This window comes from Cetorhinus maximus, chromosome 13 (genome assembly GCF_964194155.1).
Source record: "Cetorhinus maximus chromosome 13, sCetMax3.hap1.1, whole genome shotgun sequence".
NCBI lineage: Eukaryota > Metazoa > Chordata > Chondrichthyes > Lamniformes > Cetorhinidae > Cetorhinus > Cetorhinus maximus.
The window spans coordinates 93,351,023-93,367,866 of record NC_135891.1 but is presented as its reverse complement, the minus strand read 5'-3'; the positions used below and the strand labels follow the sequence as shown (position 1 = coordinate 93,367,866).

General features: G+C 46.6%; 1 protein-coding gene across 6 annotated transcripts in view; it reads right to left on the bottom strand.

Moving 5' to 3' along the window:
- The window catches only part of LOC144688839 (dedicator of cytokinesis protein 7-like), a 207,841-nt gene that overhangs the window by 96,789 nt on the left and 94,208 nt on the right, over positions 1-16,844 (bottom strand). For all 6 annotated transcript variants that reach the window (XM_078555826.1, XM_078555828.1, XM_078555827.1 and 3 more), the window contains 5 exons: positions 14,761-14,878; positions 12,516-12,586; positions 9,867-10,008; positions 6,828-6,923; positions 2,572-2,658 (listed from right to left, as the gene is read on the bottom strand). In XM_078555826.1, coding sequence (XP_078411952.1) covers positions 2,572-2,658; positions 6,828-6,923; positions 9,867-10,008; positions 12,516-12,586; positions 14,761-14,878 — 514 coding nt within the window. The remainder of the gene's footprint in view (positions 1-2,571; positions 2,659-6,827; positions 6,924-9,866; positions 10,009-12,515; positions 12,587-14,760; positions 14,879-16,844) is intronic.

Below are 16,844 nucleotides of genomic sequence, written 5' to 3'. Positions count from 1 at the left end.
GAACAAGAGAGCGAGGGGACTTTATCTTCACAGATCTTTTTCTTTAATAACTTTGAACAAGATAAAGCAAAGCTCATAAAACTAAATTATAATACTATTCCTGGTGTCCACAAAATGCTCATAGGAAGAGAACACTAAGTCCCTTAAGCCTGTTCAACCATTAAATCAGATAATACATGACCTCCATCTTAACTGCACCTCTCGGCCTGTGACTCTTAATATCCTCACATCACAAAAACTTATCAATCTCGGTTTTGAAATTTTTACACTATAGTGTGTGCCTCCAGTCCCTGTGGTGCCCAAAGGTTATGAAAGGCCTCAGGCCCAATGGGCAACACATGCTCTTTCTCCTGGGCTACTGTAGTGCAGACAAGACTGTTAAAGAGAAGTGGGGAATCGTGGTAGCCCCACTCCCCTAGCCCCCAGCTCAATCCTTGACTTATAGATGGCCCCCTTGGTCAGGCCTAAGAGCCAACCCATGAGAAGTCTTCTCCAACTTTCCAGCTTTTCTTCGCACTGGGTGATCAAAGATCAGGAGCATCTAAAGGAAGCAACGCCAGAAATTGAGGAGCAGCCTCCTTGAGTAATCAAACAGGGATGCAACCTCTCATATTCAACATATGTATTACTCCAGTCTCACCCAGAATTATTACTAAAAACCTTTATATTAGGGGAATCTTAAAGATTTTCGTAGAACCACTAAGCCAAGCCCTTAACTGGATGAGACTTTATTAAAATATTTAGCCCTGTAAGGCCCACAAGCTGGGCCAGTAATAAGACACCTACACACTAAAGACGCACACTTCTTCAGTTTGACCCACTCAATGCAAATCGTCACTCAGTGAGAGCAAGACAGGAGAAAATTAACATTGGAATTGGATAAGGTAGTCACTCTGCTTGTGCAGATTGCATATGTCTGAGTGGTACTTTTGTGGGACTTTTTCTTTATATTCTTTCATGAGTTGTGGGCACCACATGCAATGCCAGCATTTGTTGCACATCCCCGATTGCCCTTCAGGCAATTGCAGTAAGCCACCTCCTTGAACTGCTGGAGTTTTGTCACGGTTTGAGACAACCGGGTGGCTTGCTAGACTATTTCAGAGGGCAGTTAACATTGCTGTTGGTCTGAAGTCACATGTAGGTCAGACTACGTAAGGACAGAAGATTTCCTGCCCTAAAGGACATTAGTGAACCAGATGTAAATTTCACCATTACCGGGACTAGCTTTCTATTCCAGATTTTTATTAATTCATTGACTTTATAAACTAATTGAATTTAAATTCCACCAGCTGCTGTGATGGAATTTGAACCCTTGTCCTCAGACCAAAAGTCTGAGCCTCTAGATTACTAGTCCAATGACATTACCCACCACGTCACCATCTCCCCATACTGCAGCACATAATCTAGGGTGATGCTTTGGTGCAGTATAGGGGGAGTGCTGCACTGTCAGTGACGCTGCCTTTTGGATGTGATGTTAAGTTGTTCCAGTGGTTCAGGCAGATATTAAAGACCTCTTGATACAGGATGAACAAAAGCAGGAAATGCTCAGCCTGGATAATATTCCTTACTCAACCAGCATCAACAAAAACAGATTATCTAGTCATTAATCTTATTGTTTTCGTCATTTGCAAAGGTCTGCTGTGTTTGCACATCAAAGTAATTTGCTCTGTGTGAATTGATTTCTACCATTTTTGAGACAAATGGTAAGGTCAGACAAATGGTAAGGCAGGATCTATCTTACCTAAAATCAAACAGATAGGAATGGCAGGAATGTAACTTTATAATCTGCATCTTCAAGTATATATTTTTTTCAAACTGAGTTCTCAAGATCACCAAAATAGAAGGGAATTGAAGATGCAAAATGTCAATAGTTTAAAACTTCTCCACAGTTCTGGAAAAAAACAGTTAATAAATACCTCAGCCTCAAATCATTTAATAGACAGGGCATGCTGACATCACTAAGTGAGCTCGGAATATGATGCGATCATTGTGCGCTCAGAATATGATGAACTTACTCAGTGTGCTCAGAAAATGATGAGGTCACTCAATGAGATCAAAATATGATGACCATTCTTCCTGCAAAGCTGCATGGGTGCTGAGCCATGCAGCAGTCTGAAATGTACTGTGCAGGCCTTGCTCTGTAATGCACAGCAGAGCAAATAAAAGGAACTGCTCACAAATCAATGGGCCATGTACAACAATTAAATTTTAAAGGGAACATTGATGATGACGCCATTCAACGACCTCAGAAAACAATTACATAATTCAACAAGCTCAACAAACGATGACATCACTTTGAGTTCAGAACATGATGACACCACATTGTGCTCAGGTTACTCAGAGAGCTCAGAATATGATGACATTGCTCAACAAGCCAGAACAGGGGATCGCTTAGGGAGCTCGCAATATGATGGGGCGAGGTCACTTGTTTAGCTCCCCACAGCTCACTCGCAAAATTGAACTGAGACCATGGCCTCATTGCCATGGGAACAGGCAGTCAATCAGCCTGTCATCCCAAAATTAAAATCAAGCTTGTGAGTCCCTGATGATGATGAGGCTGAAATCATTCACCTGGCTATGCACTGTGGAAACTGGGCGCAGCTCCAGTTTAAAGACTGCTTTCCGATTATCCAACCGCTTCAGCCCAGCCAGCGAGGTCTAAAATAAAGAACAGGGACAGTTATTAGGACAGTTATTTCCAGATTCCCTTCTCCGAATTCTGAAAATGACCGCTGGCCAAGACACCCTACTCCAGCGCTGCATAACACTGTTCAGAATCGTACTGTCAGGCACGGAGCAGAGAATGCACAGAATGGCACTGCATGGCATGACACTATCGCAGGATCAAACCTTCCACCTCCACATGATGAGTCCAAATTGTCGCCAAGCTCAGAATTTTCACAATAAGTTTGCGAGAAAATTCATCATGGTATGAAACTGAAAAAATAAACTGCTGCCATTGTCAAGGCCAGAGGGATCGAGATGCCAGGGTACCAGTGTACCGACTGTCTGGAGAGAGACTGTGAGACAATGCAGTTCTAAAACAAAGGGACAAAATTAATAAAACACAGATGTCAAAATCATTACAGCACACAAGGATGCCATTCTGCCCATCGAGTCCATGCCAGAAAAAAGCTTTTTTTATGCGAGTCATAACTATGAACCGCATTCATGTGTTTTCAATGGTGGCTGATACAAAATGTAAAGTAACCTATCCAACCAATCACTGCACCCATTGACTTTTCAGCTCAAGACACCATGCTCATAGCCTGCTCCAAAATAGCAATCGTTGTGTAGAGCTAGAGTAGGGAATAAAATGAATATCTAAAAATAAGTCAATAAATTAAACTTTTTGCTAAACATACTTAAGGGGAGTTGATATTAATTGATATCAGCTTGAACAATTTGTTTGTGGGTTCATCACCCCTGCCACCAGAAGGCATTCCCTGAACTGTCAGTCCAAATGTCGGTGTGAAAAGTAGCTTTGGATAAATTGTATTAGGTGGAGTCTTTCCTCGTGCACACACTGTGCAGGCTGTGGAGAAGCAAACAGTAACTGCTGGCTTGCCACAGCAACACTGAGCAGCAGCAAGGTCAGAGAATCAGCAACACCTAACAACTGTGTTTTATGTTTGCCTTTGTTTTGTAGCTTTCCAGTTTCATAGAGCAAGCAAAGAGCATCATGTTTGGCCAAGTCTTCAGTTGTGAATTCCTCACATTCCCAGCAATGCTGGGATGCTGTGAGGAATGCCCTTGGAGAGAGGGAGAGACAGAGTGCCAGAGCGGCAGGGGGGGGGTGCCGAGCGATGACCTGTGGCAGGTGTGAAGTGGAGAGGTTTCCTCTGCTGGACATTGAATGATGACAGGGAATAAAGTGATGCCAGTGTGTGGCAATCAACAAAATTCAAATCATTTTTCAGACAGGAAAACACCGGTCAAAGGTGGGGCGGAGATAGTGGTTGATTCTCGGTGTGTCATTGGCTATCAGATCGGGCTGGGGGAGTGGGGCAATGTTCCATGAGCCTTATTGATTGGTTCTGGGTGTTTTTGTTGCAAAAAGGTCATTGGAGCAAAACACCAGGAGCAGCGCCAAGTGCCCAAGAAAGTAATAATGGAGCTAGACAGAGACATGTAATTACAAGGCAACTTTCAGAGCTTAAGGAAAGGTCACAGGGCAATAGTAATCATGGCTACTTTCAATTAGAAGAAACAGACAGTGTCAGGGCACTGTAATGCCAGCACCAGCTTCTGAAGTTAAAAAAAATACATACTTAAGAACTGGGTGTGGGGAGTGGGGGGCGGGGGGGAGAGATGGATGGGGATAGAGGCGGGTTAGGAGCTAGCAAAGGCTACTTTTAACATGCAAAACGTACTAAGCAGTTCAGTGGCCTAGGAAGTGGGTGGGAGGCCTGGGGAAACAGACAATTGGGCAGCGACTGCTTTGTAAAGCAAGAAGCAAGTCAAGGACTTATAAGTAGGGACAATAACATTGCCCATGACACCCAGCAGCAGTGGTCCTCTTAGAAAAGTTTCAATGGCAAAATTTTCAGGTGGGCACGGCGGGTGGGCCTGGGAGCAGCCGTGCCACAGTCTGCTGCCCACGATCGGGCCCCGACCACGATTTCACGCTGGCTGGCCAATTAACGGCCAGCGTGAAACGTGTGCTGAAATACTCAGCGCTGCCTGGGCAGGGCGGGGGAGGTTGGAGCACAAGTGCTGAAGTGTGCACATGCGTGGGGCTGTGCTCAGTGAAAGCTCCCAGAAGGCACAGAGCTGCCTCAGGTAGCTAAAGGTTTTTAACCTCAAAAATAAAGATTTTAAGTATGAGATAAACATGTCCCCATACGTGATTCTGTCACATGAATACAGACATGTAAAAAAGGAAGTTGAAAATTTTTCATTGGTTTTTGGAAGTGTTGGAAACTCATGCCGCCTGTGGATGAGGTTTCGTTAAAAATACAAAGGCTGCCTGGCCTATTCGTCCGCCCGCCAACCAACGTCATGGCACACTGTTTCACTCCCGTTTGGGTCAGCTGTGTGCCCGCCCGCGGAATGAAAGGTTCTGCCCAATGCGTTTAAAGCTTTAACTGAGTGGGGCTGTAGCCCTAACCTTCCATTCTCCTTAATAGGTGACTCCCTAACTGCTCTCATCCCTAGTCTTCCATCCCCTTCCTCTGCCTCCTCTCCATCCCCATTTGCCCCATCTGTTTCCTTGCACTGAACTAGGTAAATATAAGGGGCAGGAGGCACAAAGTCAGGGAGGGCCGTTGGTCACTGGCCTGATGTAGTAAGCTCAGGGCCCACCCATGGCTACCTTATTGATCTATTGGAGGACACAGGGGCCAGGCAGGTAGCCTCTGTGCAGAACAGGTCTGAGGCCCAACTAACCATTGGATGGCAGTGAAAAGTCAAGAAACGAGCAGCGTAAGGAAGTTTTGACAAAGTTTTCTGAGCCAAACATTTAAGTAATACTTAGATTTGAGAGCAGGGCTTGGATTTTAAGTTTAAATAACGTCTTAAATTTCAGGTCAAACAGTCGCTGTACGGTGGGCTCTGAAGAAGAGTCATATGGACTCGATACGTCAATTCTGTTTCTCTCTCCACAGATGCTGTCAGGCCTGCTGAGTTTTTCCAGCATTTTCTGTTTTTGTTTCAGGTTTCCAGCATCAGTAGTATTTTGCTTTTATCGCAGTATGGTAGGGCCTGAATACCGGGTATAAGCAACAATGCAGACCTGGGATGTTATTTCAAACAGAACCTAACAAGCCTGTGCAGGACACCAGAACCCTGAAATGTTACAGAAGCAAGAAATGACTTTAAAAACAAAATATGGGTGGAGATCCAAATAGAAGCACAGGTTTCAGTGGAGTGCAAAACATTTGAAAAACAACACAAGCAGGAGAGCTTATTACACAAGAGGAAAAAGCTGTAGAAACCAAATCAAATAATACAAATTCACAATGCCACGCATACAGTTGAAAAAATGCAGTAAACTATTAAAATCACTTCATTCATTTTTGCCAGCAGTAATGTGGTTCAGAGCTTGAAGCAATGGAAGTTGGGAGATGTAGATTAGAGCCACCGTGTGTTTGGAGAACGAAAAGTTTGATGACAAGTATGCATAATTTAATTTACTTTTAATTATAAGCAGGCATTAGAAATAGGTGTGATAACACGAGGTGTTCACAATCAGAAACCTTTGAATATGACATATAGACATAGTGGATCTCTCTTAACAATACAGGAAACCCTTATTCAGCTTCCCAAAATCCAGAAAGACCCGAAAACTGGTTATGTGCAAAGTTGGCGCCCTGTGTAGAAATTTGAATAAAACCCTTTATTCTTTATTCTTCACACTTTATTTTATGTATTATAAGTACATGCTAGGTCTAGGACCCAAAATCCGTAAAATCCCTAAATCTGACACACGCCCGGTCCCGAGCTTCCTGAAAAAGGGGGTCCAGTACCTGTATTCCTCCTATATTGCATTATTTGTAAATTCACAAGCATTATTCCATGTAACAATGCATTATTCTGCTGCTTAGTTGAAGCTATGTTTCTCTAAGGGTGGTTCAAATGCTATTAGGTAAACTGGTTGATGTCAGTGCTCAGGGTGCACGGCTCCATAACATTTTCAGCTGATGAGGGAATTTCTATGGACTTTCTAACTGAATGGCTATCTCACTGGATTTTTTTTTAAAAGTATGAAGTAGTGATTTGCATATGTAGCAGCTGAAGTGTGACAGCTAAAGTGTGATGAACAGACTTGCATTGGATGATGCATTGTTATATTAATATTAATCGATATTTAGTCGCTGTGTACTTACAGAGGCTGCTGAATAAAGAATGGGAAGTTTATCCAAACAAACAGGTAGCTCAAAGGTTCCACAGCGCAGGTGTCCATTATCCAAGATTGACAACCACTGTTGCAAATTAAAAAGGTGGACAATTAACACTATTTAATGACTCAGTAACATAAGATTTCTCTGTTGCCCATTACTGTGCTGCAAATGGGAAAATATAATGCAGAATGTCAAGTCCCTGTTGTATAAGGAGCAGTTTGTTCAGCCAATAATCAGACCGCTGGAAGTTTGCAATCACCACCGCTGATCACAATCAGAAACAAAATCAAAAATTCAAATATCTCGAACACCCTGCATTGAAATGGTTTCAAATGGCATGTGTTGTACACACATCTGATCCATTAACTATTTCTCTTCACTATGTGACCTTCTCCCCTGTTTGGTATTGGGTTGTCCAAATCAGCATCCTCCAATCTGGCCCACAACCTCCATCCACACACACACACAGTCTAAGTCCTGGATCCCTGCTTGCCAACGTGCCAGCTCTGGCAAAAGAACACACCCTCACCCACTTCACAACATAGATTCAGTTTGGCACTCACTCCACTCTTACATAAAGACATAAGTAGCAGGAGCAGCAGTAGGCCATACAGCCCCTCAAGCCTGCTCTGCCATTCAATAAGATCATGGCTGAATTTCTACATTAACTCAACTTTTCCGCATTTTCCCCATATCCCTCAATTCTCCTGGTATCTAAAATTCTAACAATCTCATTCCTGATTAAATAATGCATTATGCTCAATGCCTGAGCATCCACAGCCATCTGGGTTAGAGAATTCCAAAGATTCACAACCCTTTGAGTGAAGAAATTTTACCTCATCTCAGTCCTAAATGGCCAACCTCTTTTCCTGTGACTATGACCCCTGGTTCTAGACTCCCAAGCCAGGGGAAACAGCCTCTTGGCGCTTATCTTGTCAAGTCATCTATACATTTCAATGAGATCACCTCCCATTCTTCTCAACTCCAGTGAATGAAGACCCTTTCTACTTGATCTCTCCACAGTACAGCCCTCTCATCCCAGAAACGACTAACATTTTGCTTTTGCATTTAAAGGTTGGCATTAGCTGGAATCCTGACTGCTGAAAGTGGCAGGGATTTGGCACTGGGAAAGCAATCTCCTGATAATTAAAAAATATAATTTTAAAAATGTGACACCAAAAATGCAGGAAACAAATAACTAAGCTTACATCAGAGTTTGCAAACATGCTGGTTTGATTCAATTTATTTAATTACTTTGCATTGCTTGTTGCCTTTCAAGCTGAATTCCTAACTCTAATTATTTTCTGGAATTCTGTTTTCAATTTCCAGAAGCAAGATTCCAATTGCAAGCCACAATGTAGCTGTAAATTACCGAGGGGACCGATTAGGGTGGAGCGCGATTAAAAGTCAGGCCAGCGTATAATAGACTGAGGAGGCAGATGGGGGTCTTCACAACTGAAGAGAAGTGTTGTTCTGCAAATTATTTTAAATTTAGAAGCAAATGACCCTGCTGCCCAGTGTTAATCCTGACAGGAAGGAGCCATCATCCTGATACATCTAATGCTGATACCTCTATTTATTGCCAACATTTATTTTCAGTATCCCTTTCATCCTTAGATGAAAGGGATGCCTTTATAGAGCTTTACAGAACGGAAAGAGGCCCTTTGGCCCATCATGTCCAGCGCCAGTCATCAAGCCCCTATCTACTCATAGGGTCATAGAGTTTGACAGAATAGAAAGAAAGCAGAAATTTAATAATACATCTTACTGTGCTCTCTATATAATATTACACACTCTGCTTACAGAACTAGCAGCTTCAGAATTAAAACAAGAGCCACAGAAAGCTCAAATCACAATTCAAATAAAGTTCAGAAAGAGGAAAGTGTCCAATAATCCCTGGGAGAAACTGCCTCATCATCCCAGAATCTGAATCAAAGCAAATTCAGCATTCATCACTTCTTCCATTAACAGTGTAACAGTTTGGTTTTAAATTACTGCTGCCTGGAAACACTGGGGCAGCCAAGTACCTGCACAGGTGCAGAGTGACCCCCACACTGGGTGCACAGTGGCACACCCACCCCCTGCACTGGGAGCTGTGATTGCACCCCCCACACCTGAACTAGGTGCACAGTGAGTGCCCCCCTCAACACTGGGTGCACTGTGGCCCGCCCCCGGGCAGCGAGAGGCCCCCAGGCGGTGAGAGGCCTCCGCCCCCGGGCGGCGAGAGACTGGCACAGAAAATGTTTGACTTTCTTCTATTGAAATAAATGGAAGGAAAATCAGTTGAGCTTTTCTGTGTGCGTCGTCCACCACTAGATCCCCTTTTCTGTGATCCGCTCATATCATGATTAACGTCCACAGGGTAAAGATGGAAATCTACCCCAGTGAGTTAAATGAGGGCAAAAAGTTTTGATTCTTGCAAGTTAGGCCTTATCTTATTTCTGATCCGATTAGGTTTGATTTGTATTGAACACATTATGAGTATATTTCACAAGGAAGTTAAAACCCCTTGCTTGCTCCCTGGAATGATTGACAGTTGATTCCACGGAGACACCCCCAGTTGGGCGTGATCTTTAATGGCTCTCACAAGATCTATCTGGGCCACTCTCCCGGATGTGGTGTTGACAGCGTCTCTTAGCAACCGTGAGCTCCCTAACAGCGGAGGATGTGCAGCAGGTGGCGCAGCTCCCAGGTAAAAGCACCCAGTGAGGGGCCCGGGGAGAAACAGCTCGGTCCTACACTGGAGTGAGGCCCAATCACACAGACTATCATATCTCCTCAGGGTGAAACTCAGTATTATTGGGAACTGCTCAATGCTTCCCGGCTTTGAGTTTTGAAAACCTGGTCACCCTAGAGCTAAGGCCTGTTGTAGCACTCATGCTGCCATTGTTAATTTGGCTCATGCCAGGGACAGAGTCTGGCGCCTACCTGTATGGCTTTAGTACTACGTTGAATGGTGATTTACCCACTGCACAACAGGGAGGGACAATTCATTGAACACTCATTGATGGCATAGGGACTCACACTGTAACCTAGCAGAACTTCAGGGTTGTCCTGGCACTGCTTGGGCTGGCAGTTAATGTGGTAAAAGGTGAAAAGCAGGTGATGGTCTTCTGTGAGGCCAGATGGCAGCTTAATCTTCACTTCCTCATAGGAAAAAGGAGACCTGCCAAAGCAGTTAAAAACAAATCAGTGGAGAAACCAATGTTAACAAATCAATCAGTGACAGAATACTCGAAAAGGAGAAAGGTGCAGGGCTATGGGGAGAGGGCAGGGGAGTAGGACTTATTAGCTAGCTCTCAAAGAGCCAGCACAGGTTTGGCGGGTTGATGGCCTCTTACAGTATTGTTTGATTCTATGATTTTATATGTACTGTACCACAGAGCAGGCCACTTTGGAACCATTGTAATGGCGGAATATCAAGGCTGTGACTGCTCATAGTGAGATCAGACGCATCAACAGAGTCACTTAGCGGCTTGTTTAATACAGTGGCCAGGTCAAATAAAATAAATGGGGAGAGAGTTTACTTGATAACTCTGTTGAGAATAGCAGTCCCATGCCAATGACATTGCTACAGAGGTCAAGAAGGTTTCTGGGCTGATCTTAGCATTCCTGAATTAGGGAGGGAAAATCATCCAGGATTCTTGCTCCTGAACAGTATCCAATAATCCCAGTTGGAAAAGCTGTGTTTTGAGGTCAGGTGAGGACAGGTTTGGTCATGATTCCCTACATTAATTTATAAACAAAGGGCCACAGACTGGATAGGCACAAACAGTGCAGAGAGAGAGTGCGTACCGATGCAGTGCAGGGACATCGAGAGATTACAGACGCAGTGCAGAGACACCAAGAGTGTACAGAAAAAGTGCAGGGACACCAAGAGTGTGCAGAAAGAGTGCAGGGGCACAGTGAGTGTACAGAAAGAGTGCAGGGGCACAGTGAGTGTGCAGAAAGAGTGCAGGGGTACAGTGAGTGTGCAGAAAGAGTGCAGGGACACAGTGAGTGTACAGAAAGAGTGCAGGGACACAGTGAGTGTACAGAAAGAGTGCAGGGACACAGTGAGTGTACAGAAAGAGTGCAGGGACATAGTGAGTGTACAGAAAGAGTGCAGGGACACAGTGAGTGTACAGAAAGAGTGCAGGGACACAGTGAGTGTACAGAAAGAGTGCAGGGACACAGTGAGTGTACAGAAAGAGTGCAGGGACATAGTGAGTGTACAGAAAGAGTGCAGGGACACAGTGAGTGTACAGAAAGAGTGCAGGGACATAGTGAGTGTACAGAAAGAGTGCAGGGACACAGTGAGTGTACAGAAAGAGTGCAGGGACACAGTGAGTGTACAGAAAGAGTGCAGGGACACAGTGAGTGTACAGAAAGAGTGCAGGGATACAGTGAGTGTACAGAAAGAATGCAGGGACACAATGAGTTTACAGAAAGAGTGCAGGGACACAGTGAGTGTACAGAAAGAATGCAGGGGCACAGTGAGTGTGCAGAAAGAGTGCAGGGGCACAGTGAGTGTACAGAAAGAGTGCAGGGACACAGTGAGTGTACAGAAAGAGTGCAGGGACACAGTGAGTGTACAGAAAGAGTGCAGGGACACAGTGAGTGTACAGAAAGAGTGCAGGGACACAGTGAGTGTACAGAAAGAGTGCAGGGATACAGTGAGTGTACAGAAAGAATGCAGGGACACAATGAGTTTACAGAAAGAGTGCAGGGACACAGTGAGTGTACAGAAAGAATGCAGGGGCACAGTGAGTGTGCAGAAAGAGTGCAGGGGCACAGTGAGTGTACAGAAAGAGTGCAGGGTCACAGTGAGTGTACAGAAAGAGTGTAGGGTCACAGTGAGTGTACAGAAAGAGCGCAGGGACACAGTGAGTGTACAGAAAGAGTGCAGGGACACAGTGAGTGTACAGAAAGAGTGCAGGGACATAGTGAGTGTACAAAAAGAGTGCAGGAACACTGAGTGTACAGAAAGAGTGCAGGGACATGGTGAGTGTACAGAAAGAGTGAGGGACACAGACAGCATACAGACACAGTGCAGGGATACAGACAGCATGTAGACACATTCAGGGACAGAGAGAGCGTACATGGTGCAATGTACAAACACAGTAAGGGACACAGAGTGTACAGACAAAAATCAAAACTTAATCCATGTTGGAAAGATATTCCTGAGAAGAGTGACATTCTGCCATTTATTACAACGTTAGTTTAGGTTACTTGGCAGGCTGTAAGTATACAGTAAATAATCTGCATTCTCCCCCTCCCAATCCTGTCCATTTAGATTCTTTTGGGTGGTATCAAATATTTTCTCCTCAGCAACCAATTACACACTGTTATTGGGAACCCGTGTGCAATGGGGAGGAATTATATTAGTGTCTGGTCTTCCAAGTTTCCCTCATGGAAAACTCATCTCCAGTCACCACAGAGTCTGGATTCAATCAGCTCCTTACTTAGGGAGGCTGATCTCGAATCCAGTGACCTCATCCTCTCAGTGCCAGTGGAAGGCCAGCTATTTCTGAACTCTGACCAACTTTGATCAATGTGCCAACAGTAGCCGGGCTGCAAGTCCCAAGTCCCAAAGCTTAATCCATGTACAGGAAAGAGAATTCCATCTTTTCAATCGAGGCTGAACTCAAACCCACTGTCGTACCCAGTGCTCCCACTCAGTGCAGTACCTACCTGCTGTGATAGGCCACGGGTGTATATGATTCATTCACATATTCAGGATGTCCAGATTTTCCAAAAATGACCTGCAAGAAATAAATTATTAATCACATCAGCTGCAGCTCTGAATCATGCAATAGAATCGACAATTGAAGCAACCAAACTGACTCCAATCATCAGAAACACAGAGGCTGCGAGGGCACAAGCAAGGCTGAGACGCAGTGTGATGGGTAAGTCACAGGCCTCACTGAATGACTTGGAATGGTGACTGCAGGAATTCATTAACTGTTCCCAGCCTGTGCAGCTCCACAGCATCCGCTCTAAGAGAAAGAAAACCTGTGTCACTGCTGGAGGTCATAGCACTAGCGAGGAGCAACACACATACACACAAAAACAGGAAGGGTCCGCACTGTGGGAGAGGGGCTCACACTGACAGGGGAGAATCGACATACACTGGGAGGGATGGATCCTTACCAGGAGAGGCGGGTGAGAGGGGTCACACTGTTTTGGAGGGGGTGGGTGCGGAGGAACTCACCTTGCTCAGGCATGGGGCTCAACACTAGGAGGAGGGTGTCACACTGGGAGGAGGGGGTCATGCTGAGGAGAGTGGGGTCACACTGAGGAGAGGGGGGTCACACTGAGGATGGGGGGTCACACTGAGGATGGGGGGTCACACTGACGATGGGGGGGTCACACTGAGGACGGGGGGGTCACACTGAGGACGGGGGGGTCACACTGAGGACAGGGGGGGTCACACTGAGGATCTGGGGATGGGGGGGGTCACACTGTGGATCTGGGGATAGGGGGGGTCACAGTGAGGACAAGGGGGCTCACACTGAGGATCTGGGGATGGGGGGTCACACTGAGGATGGGGGGGTCACACTGAGGACAGGGGGGGTCACACTGAGGATCTGGGGATAGGGGGAGTCACACTGAGGATCTGGGGATAGGGGGGGTCACAGTGAGGATAGGGGGGGTCACACTGAGGATCTGGGGATGGGGGGTCACACTGAGGATGGGGAGATCACACTGAGGACAGGGGGGGTCACACTGAGGACAGGGGGCGTCACACTGAGGATCTGAGGATAGAGGGATTCACACTGAGGATCTGGGGATGGGGGGTCACACTGAGGATGGGGGGTCACACTGAGGACAGGGGGGGTCACACTGAGGACAGGGGGCGTCACACTGAGGACAGGGGGGATCACACTGAGGATCTGGGGATAGAGGGATTCACACTGAGGATCTGGGGATGGAGGGTCACACTGAGGATGGGGGGTCACACTGAGGATGGGGGGGTCACACTGAGGATGGGGGGGTCACACTGAGGACAGGGGGTCACACTGAGGATCTTGGGATAGCGGGGTCACACTGAGGATCTGGGGATAGGGGGGGTCACACTGAGGATGGGGGGGGTCACACTGAGGATAGGGGGGGTCACACTGAGGATGGGGGGTCACACTGAGGATGGGGGGGTCACACTGAGGATAGGGGGGGTCACACTGAGGATGGGGGGGTCACTGAGGACAGGGGGGGGTCACACTGAGGAGAGGGGGGGTCACACTGAGGAGAGGGGGGTCACACTGAGGAGAGGGGGGTCACACTGAGGAGACAGGGGGTCACACTGAGGAGAGGGGGGTCACACTGAGGAGAGGGGGGGTCACACTGAGGAGAGGGGGGGTCACACTGAGGAGAGGGGGGGTCACACTGAGGAGAGGGGGTCACACTGAGGATAGGGGGGGTCACACTGAGGATGGGAGGGTCACACTGAGGATAGGGGGGGTCACACTGAGGATGGGGGGTCACACTGAGGATGGGGGGGTCACACTGAGGATAGGGGGCTCACACTGAGGATGAGGGGGTCACACTGAGGATGGGGGGGTCACACTGAGGATAGGGGGGTCACACTGAGGATAGGGGGGGTCACACTGAGGATAGGGGGGGTCACACTGAGGATAGGGGGGGTCACACTGAGGATAGGGGGGTCACACTGAGGATAGGGAATCATAGGGATAGGGAGACTTGCTGTGGGGAGGGGCTCAGACACTGGGGAGAGATTGTTGAACATTCCCAAGCTATTACATCTCTGTAGACATGAAGGGTGTTCATCATCTTACTTACATCAGCAATTGAAATACTCCCTGTGCCTGACACCATCACCCACATTATCCCACAACTCCAGAATACCCAGCATCTCCATATGGTATATAATTATTAGGTGGCACCATTTAATGCCCAGCTCCTGACACATGCGTCTCACCGGCAGGGCACTGCTGGTATTGTCACTGCCCATGAACTGGATTTTCACAGTGATGTTCCGCGCTGATCCCTGTCGGTTTGTGAAATTCAGGAATTGAGGGTAGACATAGAGGAGATTTCTGAAAACAAAACAGAAAGCGACATCATTTGATTCATCATTCATCAGTTTTTACCACCAAAGTATCCCACCTTAACATAGGTTTGAGGGACCACTGGTTCACCTGAAGAATAACCAATTTCGGCAGTGCGTTGGGTGTAGTTTGAACCATTTGATGAGCCCTTTCAAACTCCCTCTCTGCAGCGAGGCTCTGCTGGCCATCTACACACTGGGGTTTACACAGAGCAATTTTCCTGCATTTCTGTATTAATAATTGTTGGTGAGCAATATGTGCACGATAGACTCTAGCTCCTGTATTGCAAACTACTTTGAAAATTTCTATCACCCTTTGAGTCATTGGGAGCTTATTGTCCAAAGAAGAGAGAGAAAGGTAATGATACAGTATGTGCATGATCTATGCTCCAATCTCCAATGCAGGATATGTGTGGGCTCTGCTCCAATCTCTTGTACAATACACACACGGCCTCAGCTTTGATCCTCCCAAATAGTCCATCCAGCCAATCTTCCAGTACAGCACATGTGTGAGAAACATTCTAGGTCCTGCTAAAATACACATACAAGCCCTACTCCATTCATCTGTGTTTCTGGTCGCCCTGCAGTACAGGTGTGACCTCTGACTCTGGGCCCCCTACAGCGGCTTTTAAAAATTCATTTACGGGCTGTGGGCTTCGCTGGCTAGGCCAGCATTTATTGCCCATCCCTAGTTGCCCTTGACAAGGTGGTGGTGAGCTACCTTCTTGAACCGCTGCAGTCCAGTGCTGTTAGGAAGGGGGTTCAAGGATTTTGGCCCAGCAACAGTGAAGGAACAGCGATATATTTCCAAGTCAGGATGGTGAGTGACTTGGAAGGGGGGCTTCCAGGTGGTGGAGTTCCCATCTATTTGCTGCCCTTGTCCTTCTAGATGGTAGTGGTCGTGGGTTTGGGAGGTGCTGTCTAAGGAGCCTTGGTGAATTCCTACAGTGCATCTTGTAGATGGTACACACTGCTGCTTCTGTGCATCGGTGGTGGAGGGAGTGAATGTTTGTGGAAGGGGTGCTAATCAAGCGGGCTGCTTTATCCTGGATGGTGTCAAGCTTCTTGAGTGTTGTGGGAGCTGCACTCATCCAGGCAAGTGTGGAACATTCCATCACACTCCTTACTTGTGCCTTGTAGATGGTGGACAGGCTTTGGGGAATCAGGTGATGAGCTACTTGTCATAGGATGCTTAGTCTCTGACCTGCTTTTGTAGCCATAGTATTTATGTGGCAAGTCCAGTTTAGTTTTTGGTCAATGGTAACCCCCAGGATGGTGATAGTGGGGGATTCAGTGATGGTAATGCCATTGAATGTCAAGGGGCAATGGTTAGATTCTCCTTTGTTGGAGATAGTCATTTGCGTCACATAAGTGCCAAGCAATGTTACTTGCCACTTGTCAGCCCAAGCCTGGATATTGTCCAGGCCTTGCTGCATTTGCACATGGACTGCTTCAGTATCTGAGGAGTCATGAATGGCACTGAACATTATGCAATCATCAGCGATAATCCCTTCTTCTGATCTTATGATGGAAGGAAGGTCGTTGATGAAGCAGCTGAAGATGGCTGTGCCGAGGACGTTACCCTGAGGAACTCCTGCAGTGATATCCTGGAGCTGAGAAGGCTAATCTCAAACAACCACAACCATCTTCCTTTGTGCTAGGTATGAATCCAACCAGCGGAGAGTTATCCCCCTGATTCCAATTAACTCCAGTTTTGCTAGGGCTCCTTGATGTCACACTCAATCAAATGTAGCCTTGATGTTAAGGGCAGTCCTCTCACCTCACCTCGGGAGTTCAGCTCTTTTGCCCATGTTTGAACCAAAGCTGTAACGAGGTCAGGAGCTGAGTGGCCCTGGCAGAACCCAAACTGGGCGTCAGCAAGCAGGTTATTGCTAAGCAAGTGCCGCTTGATAGCACTGTAGATGACCCCCTTCCATTACTTTATTAATGATCGA